The sequence below is a fragment of the Carica papaya genome, chromosome 6, assembly GCF_054855325.1.
Source record: "Carica papaya isolate Zhongbai chromosome 6, ASM5485532v1, whole genome shotgun sequence".
Lineage (NCBI taxonomy): Eukaryota > Viridiplantae > Streptophyta > Magnoliopsida > Brassicales > Caricaceae > Carica > Carica papaya.
In genome coordinates, this window is record NC_142314.1 from 16,327,660 (window position 1) to 16,349,193 (window position 21,534).

Below are 21,534 nucleotides of genomic sequence, written 5' to 3' on the forward strand. Positions count from 1 at the left end.
AAATTAAATCTAATTCTCGTATGATCGAGATTGATTTATACGAAAGTAGATAATGTCATGTTATTTATAAATTGATTTATTTTTAGAATATAATAAGATTAAAAACAATTTATTTTTTTAGTAAAGTCTTTCTAAGATTTTTTTTTATGTACTGTCTGATTTAATTTACTCGATAATTAATTTATTTATTAAATTAATAAATCAGACTTATATTTAAAAATTGAAATCATTCATCTAAATTTAATACATGATATTATTAGTATATAATCAATCACCATAATAAAAATGTTATATCATTATGTTTTTCACACATAAAACTAATATATATATATATGTAATAGAAAAATATTGTTAATAATAACAATCCATAAACCTTATAATAATTTGGTGACCACATAAAGTACAACTGTAATTGTTATATATTTCATTAACAAATTTTTTCCTGATTTTCCCAAAATTTAACTAAAAAAGTAAGTTAAATACAAGAATATTGATGTTGACCAAATCATTTTTTTATTGAACAACTTTAGTCTCCAAGTTCCTCATGATCATCTTGGCATTTGTTTTTTGCTTTTTGCTTCATTTGCTTTTATTTTTCCCTTTTTACAGTTATAATTCTAGAAAACTTGTTTCATCTTTAACAGAGAATTCAAATAATCAGAATGCTCAGAAGAAAAAGAAAAGCTTGAAAATGTATTCAAGAAGTAACAAATACAATTTCTCTCTACAGAAAACCAGTTCCTCTTTCCAACACCCCCAAGCAAAACAAAAACCCAGAAAAATAAACATTAAATGGACAAAACTTTGAATCCATGTTATCACCACTTCAGTTGTTCTTGGCAGCTGCAGCCTGCTTTGCACCAACAGAAAAGAACTCAGTTATAACCTCGAGGGGCATACCCTTTGTTTCCGGGACTTTCAAATAGACAAAAACCCACGATATAACGCACACAACTGCATACATGCCAAAAACACCAGCAAGACCAACAGATTTCAGCATCACAGGGAGTGTATAGGTGACGATAATATCACATATCCAAAATGTCAGGGCACATATTGCAATGCATATTCCACGAACTCTGGTAGGAAATATCTCAGCGCAGAGTATGTTTGGAATCGGCCCAAACCCCATCACAAAGAAACAGAAGTAAAGCACAACGCTCACAGTTGATATTCCTGCATGTAACACATTCCCTAAATGGATCGAACTGCCAATCACTAAGACCAAAAGTGATGCTATCAACACAGGGATTGTCCACAGCAACAAAGTCCTGCAATAATATATATATATTAATTAGAGACAAGAATTTGGCATATCATGGATTTTCAGCTTTGAGCTGGGCAATATTAACTTCAACCTTACTGCAAAGCGTACTTCAAGAAAAAAAAAATTCAATAACAAAAGAACCTCCATCAATATCAATCGTGTCATACAATTTACACACTAGTTTCCTGCAAAAGAGTTATTTGGTAATGTTAAGAATAGTTATTTAATTAATGTATATTTTGTTAAATATTACAACCCTATATACATATTTTCTAGAACAGAAAAAAAAAAAAAAAGATAATTAATTACAAACATTACAACTTTACCATTTAACTTGATTTGCTTCCTCTCTCTAACACTTCAATTTATGTTCTCTTTAACATCCTGAATATACTTCCAATTATACCATCAATATACATGTCTAAGAAAGACATAACATCCATTAAATTCCAAGTCTCAGGCTTCACATTCAAAACTGCTTCCTCATTTAAAGCTTAAACAAGTTATCACATGCACCAATAGACCATATCATCACAGACTTGTCTGAAGTTACCAACAATGAATGAGAAACCTCAGATAAATCAGATATTCTCCTCAACTACTTTAAACAAACCAGTTAGAAGTATACATTTCTTCTACATTCCTATCAGTACTAAAAGGTAAAAACTGAGCAAAAGTAACGTTTGCCAGTGAGCAAAGGAATAATTCTTAGTCATCCATTTTGTTTTAACACAAAAATACTGAGGGATGCTAGACGCTAGTTTAAATATAACAACAGCTTAATTCACTTATTTTCTCAATCTTTTACTAGTTAACAGAGATCTAACACATGATTAAAATTTTATTTTAGTTTTTATCATCATTTAAAATTAACATAAAAAAGGAATACTTGGATTGGATCTCCAAGATGAGCTCAAGAGATGTAGAAGTTTGGAAAAGAGTCATCTTAGGACTTTATTTATCAAAAGCATTTCACAAGCTCCGATTATAACTTAGATGGCCTCATATCACTTGAGACATGCTTGCTAAGATTAAAAATAGAAGAAAAACATGGGACAGTTTTTGGTACAGTAAATTCAGTTGGTTTATCAAATTTGATCAACCCTGAGAACCCACTAGATACCATGCAGCTCAATCAGCTGCAGCAGCTGAGCTCCCCATTTATCTTGTCAGAGAATCTACTATATGTAACTAGACTAAAAGGGTATTAAGGTAAAATACATTTTATGTAATAATTGTTTATTAAAGGGTATTAAAGGATATTAAGTCCTTAAAGTCTATATAGTTTAATAATGATATGTCTATTGCACTTGGTAAGAGTAATAGAAAATACATTAGACATTCTCTTTATCCTATCTCACAGATTGTATTGTCTGATAAGTGTTCATATTTCTTACAAGTTTGAATACTAAATCTATCCCTAACACCGTCTTTGAGACATTCTCTTGTGAGAAATGAAAAAAATACTACAAATGTGAAAATGCAGACATTAGAGAAAAATCAAATGATGGATCTAAGCAAAGGAAATAAACCTATCGAATGCAAATGGACGTTCACAATCAAATACAAGGTAGATTAGAGAATTAAGAGGTATAAGAAAGACTGGTGGCAAAAATTTATAACAGACTTATGAGATAAATTACTAAGAAAAATTTGCACCAAAGCCAAGATGAACACAGTGCACGTCTTGTTATTTATAACTGTTCATTTTGATTGACAACTATAATAATTCGATATAAAAAATGAGTTTTCACATGAAAATTTGGAAGAAAAAAATTTACATGGAGATTCTGCCAGATTTTGCCAAAAAAAAAAGGACCAAATAAAGTTTGTAGACTAAAGAAATTTTATGAACTTAAGCAATCTCCTAGAATATGATTTAGTAGATCTGCAAGAGTGATGATAGACTTAGGATATAAGGAGGCTCAAGGTGACCACACACCATTTATCAAGCACTCCGAGATAATGGAAGTTGTACTTCTAATATATGTTGATGACATTATTGTAACAAGAGATTATAAAAAAAAAAATTAATACTAAAGCAATGTTTGGCAATTCGAAATCAATGAGCTACATAAGTTGAAATATTTTCTTAAAACTAAAGTTAGCCGCTCAAAATTCAGAATCTTTATATGTTTGTATAAATATATTCATAACTTGTTAAGAGATATTGAAAAACTAGCATGTAAACCAACTAGTACTCCTCTTGATCTCAATCATAAGTTGGGAGTGGCAGAAGAAGATACACCAGTAGATTAGGATGTATCAGAAATCAATTGAAAGAATGATACACTTGTCTTACACAAGACCAAACATTAGATATATAGCAAGTGTTATAAGTCAGTTTATGCACAGTCCTAAAAAGTGCACTTACAGGCAGCCCACAAAGTTCTACATTACCTAAAAGGGTCACCAGGGAAAAAGATCTTGTTCAGAAAGAGTGACAAGTTGCTCTTAAAAACCTATATGGATGCAGATTATGCAAGATAAGTGGTGGATAGAGGTTATTGTATCTTCTTTGGGGGTAACCTAGTTACTTAGAGAAGTAAGAAGTAAAATAATAGTTGTAAGAAGTTCAGAATCAAAGTTTTGACCAATAGCTCAATGATATGTGAATTACTATGGTCAAAAAGAAACTTAGGAAATCTAAAAAATCAGGTGGGAGAAATCTATGCACATATCTTGTGATTAAAAATTAGTTATAAGCATTGCATACAATCCGATACAATATGATAGGACCAAACATATTGAGGTCGACGGACAATTTATTAAAGAAAAACTCGTCCGGAATCTAATATGTACTATATACATGTCTACAAGTTTACAGCTAGATAATGTATTGACCGGAGACTTGTGCAGTCTAGCACTCCAAACTATCACTAGAAAGTTGGGGATGGACAATATCTATTGCCCAGGTTGAAAGAGAGTGCATTGTATGTAAATTAAGTTAAAAGGCATTATAGTAAAATACACCCCATATAATTAACTGTTTATTTCCTTTTTCTATTATAGAAAACATATATATATAGGATTGTGATATCAAATAAACACATGTTCAACCATTCTTTTCACATCTAAGCTCCAGAACCCAAATAATTCTGCTGACGTAGCTCTACTCCCCAAAGAGATAGGCAGTAAAAGCCCCAAAAAAAGAGAAGTGCGGAGAGGAGGGGGAAGAGGGGGGGGGGGGGGCGGCGGCGCACAGGCACATCCAAAACAAGCACAGTCACTATATCAAAGGGGAATATTAAAGACAAAAATAAAGTTACCTTCTTCCAGAAATATCCATGAGCCTCATGGCAACAGCTATGCTTGGGAGCATCATCAAAGTTGTCAGGGCACTGATAAGCAGAGATGCAGAAGCAGCACTTATGCCCATGTTTGAAAGAAGAACACCTACACCCGCCTGCTCGAGGATTTGGGGAGTGTAGTACAGAACCCCATTTATACCAGAGAACTGTACCATTGGAAATACAAGCAACTCATTCAATTAAAAAGTCATGTATATATATATATATATTTTCCTCAAAAGAGACAGGAAAACTGAAAGAATTCTTTTGAAAAAGTGGTTCAGGTTGGAGAGCTTAGTTGGCTTTGGAGATATGCACGTCTAGCAGTATATCCTGTATCCAACAAAGAAGCTGCCAGAAGTGAACATTGGAAAACCAAGTTCACCATCCAAAAATTTAGTTTCAGCGGGCTTAATTTTTTTCAAATAGGAAGCTGTGTACAACTTCTCACCACCTGGTGGACAAGAAGAGAAGAGAACAGGCTAACAGGCTCGCAGCAAGTTGTTATTGTTTTTTTTTCTTTTTTGTTGGATGGAAACAAGTTGTCCTAGTTTTAACTTTTGAAAATACTCAAAGTAGAATTATATATATTACCTGCTGAAGTATCTGAATTCCCACCCCAACAAGTAAGGCATGCTTCACTCCTGGTTCAAAAAGGTCAGTCCAACTAGGTCCTTTCACTGCAGTTTCAGATGGATGGATCATAGCTGGTCCAACTGGATGCTCACTCATAAGCTCCCTTGAAAAAAGAGCCGGTTGACTCACCAAAGCAGCAGCCTGAACAAGCTCACCACCATATGCAGAAGCATCACCAGCTACAGAAACCATAGACCCACGCCGAGATCCGGGAACACCCTCTTGGTGCAAATAAATTCTTTTAAAGCCACCTTCCTTCTTCCCATCTTGGTCTTCTCTTTCAGCCCATTTCCATGCCAGTTGCCAACCACCTCCAATCCCCATGCTGCCAACTGCTTCTCCAGTATTCCCTTGCATCTGACTGCCCTGTCTCATGGTTACAAGACTTCCCTGGGGCGCGACACCCAAGTCTTTTTCCATACTTGTTGTCTGGCGGGAGATCAATGGAGACTGCAAATTGTCATCAGAGTCACCACCTCCAGCATCAGATTGAAAATCCTCACCCTCTCTAGCAAGGCTCTCCTCATCCCATTCTTCATTTCTAGCTTGGTTCCCTCCCACGCTAAACATGCTGCCAAAATGCGGAAAAAGAGTGCTGCGCATACTGCCCCCAGTATCAGGTAGCTTCTCATGAATACTGCCAAAGAGTGTAACAAGTGGATCCATAAGACTGCTCTGGTTTGCCAGGCTGCCATGCCGAGACACAAGACTAAGAGTACTGCGTCCAGTGACAGGTCTGGCAACCCAAGTGAGGCCTTCTTCAGGTCCATACAACTTGATTTGGTCTTTATCAGTGGCTATATCCTGGTCAGCAGTTAGATCCCCAGCGGGGGCAATTACATACTCCTCTATGGTTGTTTCACCGCCAACTCCAAGTCCCTCAACCAGTAAAGCCATCTCGCCTGTTCATCATAATATAAATTAGTTGGAGAATAAGGCATGGATAAACTAGATCTTTATTTAGATGCAATGTTGTTAATGGTGCAATAAATTCAATACTAATTTTTCCTAATAATTTGTTTTAGAGTGATCAATTCTTTACTAATTTATCTTATATTTGCTATTACAATAAGAACAATAGATAAAATAAATTACAAGTACAACTATGAACATAAACATGATAAGGGTCACATTTTTACATATCATTAGGGAGTGAGTCAAATTATAATTGTTTTATCAAAATATATCAATAAAAAAAATTGTTGTCTATAAATCCATCATGTGGTAAATAGTCTTATCAAAGAGCTTGAGTATATATACTCACAAAAAGATCAAAATCCCATCACATAGGCAAATAGTTAATACCATATCAAAGAGTTTGATTATGGTAGATGCTCAAAAATGGACTAAAATATGATAAAAGATAAAGCACTGAATATATGTACATGTATATATATGTGCATATGTATCTATAAAAATTTCTTAGTTCTTTATCCTCTTTGTATAGAGTTTTGAATTTCTGCTGCTTTCCTAGTAACAAATAGATGGCATTTTCTGAGGAAGCAAAAAGATCCATTTTAACTATGACAAGTTCACAAATTTAGCTAAAAATGCTATATTATAGTGATAGTTTTCCCAGCATGGCATCAGTTCCAGCTTGATAAGTTCACAAGACTTCAAAGGTCCTCAACTAATTTCATACAAAAATATCAGCTCCTAAAGGACCTTGTTGTTTCATGAAAATCAATAAATAAAGTGATTAAAGAAATTATAAGCACTAACATCTTAAGGATCTATAAAGGACAAACAAAAGGTATGCAGAATATTAAATCAACATAGAAATGCTCTATCAAAGCTTTAGTTACAAATGTTTAAGTTTTATTTTTAATCAACTGTAATCAATTTCGAATATGATATTTTCAAGATTTGAAGAAATTGACGCTAATGTGATTAGAACATCCTGACAAAACACCACCTAACGAATAACAAAAGAAAGAAAGTGTAAGGCAGTACTTTATGATTCCGACTGGTGGATCATTTTATAGGGCGATTAACATTAAATCAGTAGGTACCTTTGCATTTTTTTTTTTCTGCCGTTCCATCTTTTCAAAATTTAAGGTAGAGAATCAGGCCTCATTGGATAGAGAGGACCCTGTGATCTTTAGAATAAAAACGTATTTTTCATTAACATCAAATTCAGACCATAATACTGTCTCCAGCCACAGCACAGGATATATACAAGAGAGGAAACAGTTAATTCTGGAATTGGAATTTCCGGAATTGTCTAAACGGCCCTTGTCTTATAACAGACTTATTTCTTACCTTAATACACACTTGGCACTCATTTTAACACACTTATATAGTTATTACACAATAAATATTAACACTAACATCCATATATAGGCAGTTACACCGGATTTTTATTTTTATTTCTTCTTTGGTAAAACTCATGGATAAAGAACTATTTTGTTCCTAACGCAATATGTAGAAAAACAAAATGAAATAAAAGAAATCCATAAAAATGGAAAATATACGACTATAATCTTAGGTTGGACTATCTCAAAAAAATAATAATTTTTCATTATATTAATGAGCGAAACTGACTTCAGTAGTCCATACAAGGATAAAGCCAAGACCATAAAATATGAACACCATAGTTTCACCATAATAAGATCCAGAATAGAGTACAAACCTCTCTTGTATACATCGTGTATGGAAGTATTGGAAACAAAAAACTGTTTCAATCAAGCCATTGTTAATGACAATAGCCTGCCTTTTCATATGGGGCATGAAGTGGACAGACTACTTAAAGCAAAAGTGTTTTGCTGTTATCTAAGTCTAATAATTTCTGATGTAAGATCTGATACACACACATGACAAAAGATAATAAAAAGGTGTACATGAAGTGGACAGACTAGTTAGGGAAAAAGAGAAAAGAAAAACGATAAGAATAATAACTTAAGGACATGCAGGGAAAAAAATATTAACTACTAACTGTCAATATGCAACTTACATGTTACCAGCTAGTAGAGAATATATAAGCACATTTGCCTCAAGAAGCAAGGAACAAAAACTAAGAGCTAAAGTCTTCACAGCAGCAATCAATCAGGGATGCACCCCTTTTTTAGGCATCTCAAATTAAGCACGAATCCAGTAAAAGTTTAGATCACCTGACGCAGAAGTCCAGAAGATTTATAGAAAGTGAATCACTATTTATGTTCTTTCCAAATTAGAAAGGATCATCTCTTATAGAAAAAACTCACCCAATTACTTGTAGAGTTACCTAAGGCTAGGAATCAAATCAAAGCATGTTAATTTGGTTATGAATTCCAAGAAAGAAAAAAAAAATTACGCAGATCCGGAGAAGAACAAACCAGAGACATCTTCACGGCCACGCAACCTCTGCAAAACCTGCTTGGCCTCAAGCATCCGCCCTTTACTCACAAGCCACCGAGGGGATTCGGGCAAGAATAAAATTGTCAATGCAAAATAGATAAGGGAAGGAATGGAAAGAACTCCAAGCATCAATCTCCAACTTGGTGAGGTCATTAATGACATGCTAAAGACCATGCAATAAGATAGAAACATTCCTCCAGAACCCGTGAATTGCGGAAGGGTATTTAGCAAACCCCTTATCTCGGGTGGAGCAGTCTCAGAAATATAAACTGGAACAAGAGTAACTGCCAAACCGATACCAAACCCGTCTAGCAGCCTTCCCAATAACAGGACATAAACATTAGGAGACCACAACATTACAAGACCACTAAGAAAATACAGAAGTGATGAGATTATCAGCATAGGGCGACGGCCTAGCCAGTCTGATATTCCTCCAGAGCATGTCGTAATTAGAGTTGCTCCAATCAGTGACATAGCCACAATTAGTCCTTCTATAGTGGGTTCACTTTCCAAATTAAATTCTCTCTTTATGTATAAAACAGCCCCTGCAGCCAAGACACGTCAAAACAATCAAGAAAGGGAACAGATATGACAATCATGTAACCTAACCTTATGAAAAACTATAGGTCGTAATCATCTACACAGATAACGAGTATCGTGTAAGCAAAATTATGCACAATCCCATAAAGCAAATTCATATTCTGAGAGAGAAATCAAATCAGGCAATCATCTAAAGCATGATACAGAACATCTATGAATCCTATGACACGAGGAATCCTATAAAGAGCAAGACATACACTCTAGGGAATTCCGAAGAGCAAAGTACCTGCAATTGTTGCATTATCCCATCCTTGCAACAAGTTACCAACAGCGGCAGCAACAGCCACAAGCACAGCTCCGCTCATATTTCCAAAAAACAAGGAGTGAAATCCAAACAACACTCAATAAAGAGCAAGCAACCTGAAAGAGAGTTTCCAGAAAATCAGAGATGAAAAAATCAGCCAATTCTCTGTCAGGTAGTTCAGAAAAAATAGGAAACAATGTGATCCCTGGTGTATCCAGGCCTACATAAGAAACAACGATAAGTAGATCCTAGATTCAATTCCATGACAACAAAAACCCACACGCCCTTATATTTAGAGAAGAAAAGAAAACAAACCCAGATGACCAAGTCCCAACAGACAAGTGGGTTGATAGTTTGTTTAGCTAGGAGAGCAAGGAAGAAGGAAGAAGAAGTAATTGTGGGCGATATGATGAGAGGTAGTGTCTGTCAGGTAGCATCAGATGCAGAAAAAGCCATTAACAGTTTGCCCTGCAAATTGCAATCACTTGGCGTCAAAAAGTGGGTCTTTTTGGGTATTCACATTTTCATTTTACAATAATGAAGATAATGAAATGCAAACACAAAAAACAATTATAAAAAATTATAGAAAAATGAAGAAAAGAAAAAGTAATGACATTCTAGTCAGATGAAGAAATAAAGCCAAAGAGAAAACAGCGGCCAGGCCAGTTACAACAGCGACACCTGCCCCTACTGCCTTTCTACAACCTGCACGTATTGCCTTCCCTTGCATCAAAATTCAAATATCATAAAAGCATGAACTTGATCTTTTTCTCTCAAAATTCAATAAATAAAAAACATATTTTTCCCTTTTTTTTTTTTTTTACAGAGGAATCATAAAATATTTTGTGGAGACAACTGGGCGAAAGAGATTCTCTGATTTGAGATCAAGAGAATATAATAATTATTAACATTTAACAACAAACAAAGCCAATAATAATGAAGAAAGTTCCAAAAAAACCAAACATTTATTTTGCAGATTGGATCTGAATTTCCCTGAAACAACTATTTTTTTGAAACTTTGAAGGTGAAGGAGACAGATTGAGAAAGAAACAGCAGGAAAAGTTTAAAGAAAATAATAATAAAATAAATTTCTAAAAAAATTGTGTACATACAACAGTAATGATATAGAAAGGTGGTGATTGTGAATTTGATTTGCCATGCCAACCGATTCAAACATCAATTATACTTGGGTCACATATACATGTACCAGGAGAAGATATTATTATTATCATCATTGTTTCTTTCTTTCCAAAACGACAAAGCTTTTTTTTTTTTTTTTATTTTATTCACATTTTTACACCTATAATTATATAATTATCATAAACTCTCTGGGTAACAAATGTTTGGATTAATATAATAATCCTTTCGCATTAAGTCTAAATCAATTTTGAAAATATACTTTTTTACTAAATTCAGAACTGTCTTTTCTTAATGTTAGTAATGAGAAGAATAGAAGTAAGTAATTATTATAATAAAAACTCAAGGGTCTATTTTTTAAGAATAATTTTAAATATTTATGGTGTATATTTTGTGAAAAAAATTTGTTAAATAATAAAAAATAAATTTATTTTAAATTTTAACTAATTTATTTTAAAATTTCTGAATTTAAAATATAATTCTCAGTTTCATGTAGGTTCTTATAGGAGATTAATTTTTTTTATCATTCTTTTAAAATTTTATAAATTTTTTTGAGTTTATGAATAAATAAAATAAACACTTTATGCTAACACTTAATTCTAACTTTGGTTTAACGTTATCATATAAATTAAAAAATATATATATAAATTTTGAAATTAAATTAAATATAATATGAATCCAGAGGGAGAGAGAGAGTGAATATTCATTCATTCACAATCAGAGCCATAACAAAAAAAGGCGGTTCTTGGGATTTACAGCCAACAAGTTAAAGAGGTGACCAAGTCCACTCTAAGTTCCTACAACTGCGGACAGGGAATCTATTTTTCTGGCTTTCATTATTTGAAAAGTTATAAATATATTTTTTGAATATATACAAGAAATGTTAAATTTTATAAATATTTATTCTTAAAAAATAAAAAAGAATATCTATAAATGAAAAGACAAAAAAAAAAAAAAAAGTTGATGTGGTTAATACCATCCATACCTTTAAAAAAAGTTTCTATTAACCATTTAAAATCTTTTCCCATTTATTTGTCTCATCAAAGTGGGCTTCTCACCTATAAATGTGATTAATATGCATAAAAAATTTTATTTTTATTTTTATTTTTTATATCATGACAAAATAAAATTTCAATATGTTTAAAAATGTTATATTATTAAGATTTAAAAAATGAGATAAAAAATATTGTATAATTTGTTGCTCGATATTCACATTGTCGCCATAAAAAAAATTACGGATGTGTTTTTTCTAATTTTTTTCTTTTATTGCTGGTATGCCTTATATGCAAAAAAATCATATATTTTTTTTAAGTAGCAAATAGATCATTCGATGGCCATTAAATATTTACCCATATATAACATTTACATAAGTTCTTATTAAATAAAACAAGAGTTTTTATCATCATGGTGTTCTTGTGTCAAACGGTGAAACCGAATGCACATAATCAATTCCCTTGATAGGCACAGGGGGCAGACGGGAAAGATAGTGGAAGTGTGCGTATATGTGTATCATGTGTGTATATATGTATATTTGCCCAAACGACGTTGTTTTGTTTTAAGATTTTTGGATAAGGCATAAATAAGAACATGATGCTCTATACACTTGTTTTTCTTATGCGAAAACAAAAAAGAACTCAGCTGATGTAAGATTAGGTTTTCCCTCTCAGTTATTCTGCGTTCAGGTAAGGTTTTTACTTGTTTTTTCTTCGGATTTCATGCTAGATTTTTTATATTAAAGGTAGAAACTTGTTATGGTATAAGACCTAAGCATGAAAATCGAAAACTTTATCTCGAATGCAGCCCATCTTCCTGAATCTGTTAGCGAAAGAACCTCTGACCCTTTGAAACTTAGTAGCCCTTTCTATATAGGGACTAACGAAAACTCAAAAGCCTTATTTGTCACCCAAATGCTAGATTCCAACAACTATCACTATTGGGCTAAGCCAATGACAAGAGCCCTTAGTATTAAGAACAAATTAGGGTTCATTTATGGGAATATTAAAGAGCCCATAGATCCTAACAACCCCTTAATGGAACATTGACCGCATTGTAATGATATTATCATATCATGTATATAAAATGTAGTGTTTGTTGACATTAAAAGAAACACCTTATATGCTAAGACGACATACCAGCTCTGGAATGAGCTTGAACAGAGACTTGCTTAGCACAATGCTCCTTAGGTTTATATGGCAAAACAGTCTATAGCCAACCTAGTGCAAGAGAATGACAGCGTTAGTATATATTTTTCCAAACTTAAGGAGTTATTTGATGAACTTCTCAATTATGAAATCGTCCCTAATAGCACCTGTGGCGGTTTGAAATCACTTATTGAGCATCAGGAAATAGATTTGTCAATGAAGTTTATGATAGGATTAGATGAGAGCTATAAAAATATAAAGGTTCAAGTCCTAATGATGAAACAATTCCTAAGCCTGACCGAGGTCTATTCAATAGTCCAACATGAAGAAAAGAAAAGGGAGATCTCTTCTTACCTAGGCCCAAATAGGGTAATGGCTTTTAGTATTAAAAATTCTAACAAAGGCTCAGAAACTGGAATAAAATGGAAAGAAAAATTGTATTGCACACACTCTAAGGCTTCTGGTCACTCATTAGAGAAATGCTGGAAAGTGATTGGAAACAAGCCTACCTGCACACACTGTGGTAAGACAGGACACATTATAGACACATGCTATAAGATACATGGCTATCCCAAAGAGAGCAAGGCACGTAGAAAAAGCAAGGGAGCTGTGACAAATCAGGTTTCTATAGAAAAAGGGAATGAGACCAGTGATGTAGGAAACTGTAATGTGATAACTCAGGAACAATATGCTCAGCTCATGTCATTGTTATAATGGAACACTATAACAACCAACATGGTGCAAAGTAGGGCTTCCGTCAACACAGACAATAAGATGCATGGGTTCTCTAGTAAGTTCTCCAATTTCAAAGTATGTATTGTAGAGTTAGAGGGATTATTGATACAGGTGCTTCAGGCCATAGTGTCTGTACACCTTATTTTTATACTGAAAATATGGTTGATGCTCTATGGTTGAGTTGTTGAATAGTGAGAAGGTTTAGGTTATTGTTATGGGTACTATAAAGATATAAGAGGATTTGATCATTAATAATGTATTGTGTGTAATCACTTTTAGTTTCAATCTTTAATCGGCCCGAAGATTGACAAAGTATTCACAATGTTGTTTAATTTTCTTATCTGAGATGTGTGTGATACAAAGTCTTCATATATGGAAGACAATTGGACTGGGTAAGTAAAAACGTAGACTCCATATTTTACAGCAAAAGAGAGACACTTTTGGTAAAGGACAATAAACTATTGCAGCCATTGGAACCCAAGAGGGTGAATTAAGAACAGATTTTGAGTTGTAACATTATCGCCTAGAGCACTCTATGCTGCCTAAGATAGGTTCTTTTTTGAAATTTTCTAAGTGTAAAAAACATGATATTTGTTATATATGTCCCCTAATTAAGATGAATAAATTGTCATTCAATGTTAGTGAATACAAATATAAAAATCATTTTGATCTTATACATTTGACATTTGGGAACTTTGCAACAAGGTCTCATATGATTAAAACATAATGAAGGAGAAGGAGGTCGATATGATTTGGATAGAGAGTAGCCAGGGAAGATGAAATTGTTGCATCAGATAAAATCTAGAAGGGAATTGAGCGGCTTCAGAGCTAGAAAAAGGCATTAGAATGAAGTGAATTAAAAACGTTTCTATTAGAATAGATAATAGAGCAGAAGAGAAAAATGAATGGTGATGATTCTCGACCTCTCAAAAAGTTGTGTGATTTTTCTTCCTCATCAGTTCCAAAAGTATAAAATAAATATGAGATCGACAACATCATAAATGAGTGCCATAAGTTGGAATTACCTAGGTAATTCATATTGTATAGTGATTGTATCGTAAAGTTCCTCCCAACCTTAATTTTCTTGTTAGAGAAGAAGAAGTTAGGGGAAGAGATAGAGGTTGCTAATGAGATATTGTAGTATCATAAAGGATGTTATGTGCAATATATGGTGACATGAGAAAATAGAATAGGTAGGTTGACTATTTTATGGAATGAGGAGATGGAGTTTGCCATTAACTCACAATCAAATCATCACATAGATTTGATAATAGAGGATCATGAGGAGGCAACTTGGAGATTTTCTAGGATCATGGCTTAAGAGAAACACATCAAACATGAGAGTTGATTATGTTGTTTCAAAATCCTTAAAATCCACCTTAAACTATAAAAAGATTTTCATAAGATACTTGTATAAAATGAGAAGGTGCGCATAAGGGTGAATTTGCCTTTTATTCAATAATTATGTGACCTTATACAAGGATATGATATTTTAGGATTTAAGGTTTAAGGTTTAAGATTTAAAGTGATGGAAATAAACTATAGAATAAGAGGTTGGTAGTGATGCAAAAATGTAAAACTAAAAATAATTAGAGATATACATTGAAAAAAATATATAAAACTTCTATTCAATCAAAATAGGATGTCGTTACACAACAATACATAACCTATATATAGGCAGTGAAAATTGCCTATTAATTTCCCTCTATAAAACCACATATTTATTCTATTTAATCACTATTTAATTTTTCGTTAATTTAATTTAATTTTCTTATAACTGCTAATTTTTAATTTTTAATCATAATTGATAATTTATAATTTTCATAGAAGATTAATTCTAACATAATTTTGAATCATTTATTCAACATAAAATTTATGATGACAACACAAATAGAAGAGTTAGGTGGATTATTTTATGGAATGAAGAGATGGAAGTTGTCGTTAACTCACAATTTGACTGTCACATAGATTTGAGAATATAGGATATAAGGGGGGTAGCTTTGAGATTTTCTCATTTCATGGCTAGAGAGAAGCACATCAAACATGAGACTTAATCATATAGCTTTAAAATCCTCAAAATCCACCTTAGATTGTAAAGGGATTTTAATAAGATACTTGCGCAAAATGAGAATGTGGGATTAGGGGGTAAATTTGCATTTTGTTCAAAAATTATGTGATCTTATACTATGATGTAATATTTTTTATGTGGGCTATAGAGGCTACAAATTTACTTGGATAAATGGTCGACAAAGAGATTAACTAATCCAAGAGAGTTAAATCATTTTCTCATTTCCAACTTTGTATATGTTCTCCCATGTATTAGTGCAACATTTATCATCCACGGATTAAAATCATGCCCAAATCTTACTCAAAATATATGATGATCAATTCCAACGAACTCAAATTTTAGAGGATTTTGCTTTTAGTCTTTTTGGCTAAAAGAGCAATCATGCAGGGACCAAGTAAAATTTGCTCATAAACAAAGAGGTAGGTTGGGAATGCATGGTCTGGATTATAAATTAAGGGGTATTGCAGAATCACTGAGAAGATGGGAAAAGACTAAAATAAGCAATGTAAGAGTCATATTGCCATACTTGAAACTAGGTCACAAGAGTTACGTAACAAAACAAGCCAGGGCAAAGTAAAGGATATTGAAAGGATAGTGGAAATTGAGTTACACAATTGTATAGAAAAGAAGAAATGATGTGGGCTTAATAATCAAGAGTTAGGTGGCAAAAATTGGGTAAGCTCCAAATTTTTCTTTGCGAGAGCGTCACTAATAAAGCAACAAAAGATTAGAAGTAGTATAAATCGAATGGGTGATCAATCCTGAACAAAATTGAGAATATATTTTATAACCACTCCAACTCTATCTTTGAGGTTGTTGAGAGACTATATATAGAGCTAGCTTTAGACTGTTGCAAAATCCAAGGTTACCATTGAAATGAATTTTAAGCTAAAATACCTTAAATTGAGGTAGAAGTAGTTGCTCCAAATTAAATGCACTCTATCAAGGCACCTATACCTAATGGTATGTCTCTAGGGATGATAAAAAAATTGTGACTTGCTAATATCATCTACTTTTGTAAGATTGTTGCGAGTTTTAATCGAAACCGAATTGAACTTGGCAAGTTAAAGTGGGATTTTTGAATTTGTCCAATCGAAACGAGATAAATTTGGCTTTGTATGGTGAAGACCCGTCCAAATCCAATCCGCTACTTTTTATTAATTAAAAATAAACAAGTATATATAAATAATAAAATAGTAATAAAGATATAAAAAAAATTCTAAAAAAAAAACCTCCCTTCCATACAGTTGCCTCTTTCATCTTATTTCCTTCATTTTTTCATTCGTCTTTTTTCCTTCATTTTCTTCTTTCATCTTCACCTTTTCCCTTCACATTCTCGCTTCATCTTTTTGCTTCATCTTCATCTTTACACTCCAACCATCCAATGGTGATACTTTAAGCATCTTTGCCATCGTAAATCATAGGGCTGTCACCTTTTTTGCAACTTCACACTCCAGTGCCACTCAAAAGTGACACTGTAAACATGTTCAATTTCTGATAGACTATGCTGCAGTCAAAGAATCCCTGTAAGCAACCTGAAATATCTGAGTTGTTATACACTCAAGTAAAGCAGTTGAAGAAGTAATCTGCAAAACAGTCTGCAACCAACAAAACAGACCCAGAAGCAGTTTAGGAAGATCCCGTGATCTGCTCCTTCTCTTATCCACTTGCATTTCTGAATTTCTTTATAATTCTATGCATCTTTTATGTTAATCTAGTACCTTAGAAGTAAGAAGATATCGTTGTAGCAAGCTTTATTTAAAGCACTTTAATTCAGCAATAAAGACATGAATAATTTCCAGAAAAAAATCTTTGTATTTTCTCACCATAAGCAGAAACTATCTCAGGTTATTTTACAGCTTTGATTGAGACCTATAATTGGTATCAGAGCCAGGTTCAAAATGACCACCAATAAGGAACACATTGAAAATCTTGAAACCGGCCTCAGAGGATTGTAGGACAACTTTAACTGCATGGAGCTCGAATTCACCGACAAGATGCAATTAATTGAGGAGAACCTCAAGTGACTGTCCGACACAATTGCTTCCAATCGGGAAGCATCTAGCAACCACCACGTAAGCCGCCCAAGCCCGCCGCCCCTGTATCGCAAAGAGAGATCCAATAGGGACGAAGGGAGAACCTTCTATTCCAGAGTAACCAAATTGAAATTTTCGTCATTTGCCAGTGTCAACCCCACTGAGTGGCTCAACTGCGCGAGATAAAATTTTGACTTCCAAGCAACTGTACCACAACACTGGGTTGCCTTGGCGTCATTCCACCTTGAAGGAGAAGACAACTACTAGTGGTAATGGCTAAGCAAGAGTTATAAGGAAGAAGGTCGGGTAATAGGTTGGGCCACGTTTGAAAAAGAATTATGGGCTAGGTTTGGCCCAACCGAATTTGAAGACTTTAACGAAGCCCTTCCGCGCATCAAACAGACTGGGGCCACTAAGGGAATATCGGAAGGACTTTGAGCGCCTGGGTAACCGAGTCCACCGGTGGACCCAAAAGGCCTTAATTAGGACCTTCATTGGTCGGCTTAAGCTTGAACTCGCAGATGGCATTTGCATGTTCCAGCCCAAAACCTTGAAGGATGAGATCGGCCTGGCTTGAATGAGAGATGAAAAAATGGACCGGCAGTGCAGAATGAACCAGCCTGGGAGAAATTTGTTCGGTCTGATCGTGAGCAACTCAACCGGTCCGAGTTTCCCACCTGCCTCAACTCAGTTAAACCTAATCGCCACCAACGCCGCGAGGCGCCTTCCTTGGGAGGAGATGCAACGACGAAGAATGCAAAGCCTCTGTTTTAACTATAAACGAGAAATTTACGACGAGTCGTCATTGCCGTAAACCGCAGCTTCTCTTACTTGAGGGTGAAGGCACAAAAGAGGACCGGGAGAGTTTCATCGACCCAAAAATTTCCCTCCATGCCCTCATTGAATGGACTACCCCCCGAACCATGAAAGTTTTGGTCACGATCCAACGCCAGAAGCTAGTCGCACTCATTGACAGTGGGTCGACTCACAACTTCATTATCGATTGAATCGTGAGGCGCTTACGACTTACGATCATTCCAACCCAGCCATTTGATGTGAAGGTTACAAATGACAAACCTTTGAATTGCAAAGGACAATTTGAATATGTCCCAATCATCATTCAAGGTATTCCGTTCATTCTGACTATGTATTCCCTTCCACTAATGGGACTTGATCTTGTGCTAGGGGTACAATGGCTGAAAGGATTGGGTACTGTAGCCTACGATTGGAAGAAGTCAGCAATGGAGCTTCAATGGCAAAACCAACCAAGGGTGCTCTATGGCCTTGGATCACCTCCCCCCGTAGGTCGCTTTAGTGGAGGAAAGCAGTCGGGCTATTCCCAACCAACACTCCATGTATGCTATCTGTTTCATAAAAGATCATGAGGTCTCGCCACCAAAGGACAGAAAGAAATTACAGGAAATATGGAAGGAATTTTCTGAATTATTCCAGGAACCAGAATAGCTGCTACCCAATCTGTCTGATGGCACCGAACACCAAATTCCTCTCAAAGATGGCACCGAACCAATCTGTCTGATCATATTGCTACGTGTATTTCCAGAAGGCAGAGATAGAGAAACAAGTGAATGAAATGCTCCGCTCCGGGCTCATTCGCCCAAGCACCAGATCCTTCTCCTCTCCTGTTCTCTTAGTCAGAAAAAAAGATGGGACATGATAGTTTTGCACAGATTACCGCACCCTTAATGCTGTCACCATCAAGGATCATTTCCCCATTCCCACGGTGGAAGATATGCTTGATGAATTAAACTGAGCAGCTTATTTTACAAAACTAGACCTCACTGCAGGCTACCATCAAGTCCAAGTGCAACCATCAGACATCCACAAGACAGCCTTCTGGACACACAACGGCCACTAGAATATCTGGTCATTCCCTTTGGACTATGTAATGCACCCTCTACATTCTAAGCTGTAATGAATTCTATTTTTCGTCCATACTTACGAAAATTTGTATTAGTCTTCTTTGACGACATTTTGGTGTATAGCCCCAACTGGGAGACTCACTTATTACATGTCAGGAAAGTCTTTGAAATATTGAGGCAACATCAGTTCTTTATCAAGCAAAAAATATGTGTCTTCGGCAGTCAGGAACTGGAATATGTAAGCCATATTGTGACACTTGAGGGAGTAAAAGTGGATCAAGGGAAAATTCAAGCAATGCTCAATTGGCCAAAACCCGCAACATCACCGAACTATGGGAATTCTTGGGCCTTATCGGTTACTACCACAAGTTTGTGCAAAATTATGGGCTCATAGCCAGGCCCTTGACAAACCTGGTCAAGAAAGGATCCTTTTAATGGGAAAAGGGGTTGAGACAGCATTCACAGAACTCAAAAAAGCCATGACCTCCACACCTACTTTGGCACTTCCAGATTTCAATGAGCCATTCACCATTGATGTCGATGCCTTTGGGAACGGGCCATGCTCACCCAACATGGCAAGCCTATTACCTATATGAATCGAGCCTTAGGTACCTCCAAACTATCCTGATCTACCTATACCAAGGAAATATTGGTCGTATTCGTAGCAGTTCAAAACTGGCAGCCCTACCTCTTGGGACAGAAATTCTTCATCAAGACCGATCAATGAAGCTTTAAGTACCTGATGGATCAAAAAATCACCACTCCATAACAGCAAAAATGGGTCTCCAAACTATTTGGATACAATTATGAGATATTATACAAGTAAGGAAAAGACAACTTGGCCGTCGACGCACTATCACAACAAGCTAATGGGTCTGCACTTGATATCCTGTTTACAGCCAACACGTCATTATGGGATTAAATTAGGGAAACAGTTAAGAGTAACCCATACATGCAAAAATTAGAGAAACTTGCCAGAGATCACCCGAGGTGTCCATATACAAAAAAAATGGCCTAATATACTACAAACAACGAATCTCTACTTAAGTCCGACATTGTTCAACAATTGTTACAAGCCTACCACAACTCCCAAATGGGGGGCCACTCAGGGGTATTTCGCACTTACAAGTGACTGGTTCAATAGTTTTTTTGGCCCGCCATGCACCAATCTATTCAAGAATATGTATCCGCTTGTGACATATGCCAACGAGTCAAGTCAGAAACATTATCACCAGTAGGATTGCTACAGTCGCTCCCTATTCCATGCTAAGTTTGGGAGGACATAACAATGGATTTCATCAAAGGATTGTCACCATCTCAAGGTAAAAATACGATCTTGGTAGTCGTAGATTGTCTCAGCAAGTTTGCTCATTTTTTGGCTCTCGCACATCCCTATACCGCCAGGGTAGTTACCGAAAAATTTGTGGAAGGCATAGTCAAGCTCTACGGTATGTCACGATCCATCATAAGTGACCGAGATCTCATCTTCATTAGTCATTTTTGGAAGGAGTTCTTCAAAATGTCAGGCACTGAATTAAAAATGATTTTCGCATATCACTCACAAACCGATAGGAAATCGAAAGTTGTCAATTAATGTGTGGAATAATATTTACGATGTCTCACTCACCAATGACCAAATAGATGGCAACTCTTTCTACCATGGGCAGAATTCTGGTACAACACCACTTACCACTCCTCAATCGGCATGACTCCCTTTCAAGCTTTATATGGACGACCCTGACCCACTATGCCACATTACATTGAGGGAACAACGGTAGTAAACGAAGTTGATCAGCAACTCACAGTTAGAAACGACCTATTCAATCAATTAAAAGCTAACTTATACACAGCCAATAATCGGATGCAATAAACCGTAAATGCCTCTAGGTGTCATATAGGGTTCCAAGAGGCGAATGGGTCTTTCTTTGATTACAACCATATAGGCAACAAACTGTTTTCAAATGAGCACTGTAGACACTTGCATGTCATTTCTTTAGCCCATATCAGATTGAAGAAAAAATCAGTCGAGTCGCCTATCGACTCCAGCTCCCTTCCACATCCTGCATCCACCCGATATTCCATGTGTTCCTGCTAAAAAAGAAAATTGGCGAGTCCACCACTGCCACCACCAACCTGCCTAAACCAATGAAGAAAGCAATATCAT

The 21,534-nt window shown here is 35.2% G+C and overlaps 1 protein-coding gene across 2 annotated transcripts; it reads right to left on the minus strand.

The window, feature by feature from the left end:
* Nucleotides 1-673: 673 nt before the first annotated feature.
* Nucleotides 674-10,625, minus strand: LOC110813873 (monosaccharide-sensing protein 2). Of its 2 annotated transcripts, none has more exons than XM_088222119.1 (7): nucleotides 10,486-10,625; nucleotides 9,689-9,841; nucleotides 9,356-9,489; nucleotides 8,508-9,074; nucleotides 5,152-6,095; nucleotides 4,537-4,724; nucleotides 674-1,271 (listed from the first exon to the last, which is right to left on the minus strand). In XM_088222119.1, exons 3-7 carry the CDS (start codon nucleotides 9,432-9,434, stop codon nucleotides 827-829), a joined length of 2,223 nt encoding a protein of 740 aa, XP_088078245.1. In that variant the 5' UTR covers nucleotides 9,435-9,489; nucleotides 9,689-9,841; nucleotides 10,486-10,625; the 3' UTR covers nucleotides 674-826. The 2 variants fall into 2 exon arrangements, with proteins under 2 accessions (XP_088078245.1, XP_088078244.1); XM_088222118.1 differs by lacking the exon at nucleotides 10,486-10,625 and adding an exon at nucleotides 9,988-10,411.
* Between the last annotated feature and the right edge of the window lie 10,909 nt (nucleotides 10,626-21,534).

Coding starts and splice junctions, on each gene's coding strand:
- LOC110813873 (XM_088222119.1), bottom strand. CDS start 9,434: ATGAGCGGAGCTGTGCTTGTGGCTGTTGCTGCCGCTGTTGGTAACTTG. Junction 9,075..9,355: donor GGATAATGCAACAATTGCAG/GTACTTTGCTCT, acceptor TCTTGGCTGCAG/GGGCTGTTTTATACATAAAG. Junction 6,096..8,507: donor TGGCCGTGAAGATGTCTCTG/GTTTGTTCTTCT, acceptor TATGATGAACAG/GCGAGATGGCTTTACTGGTT.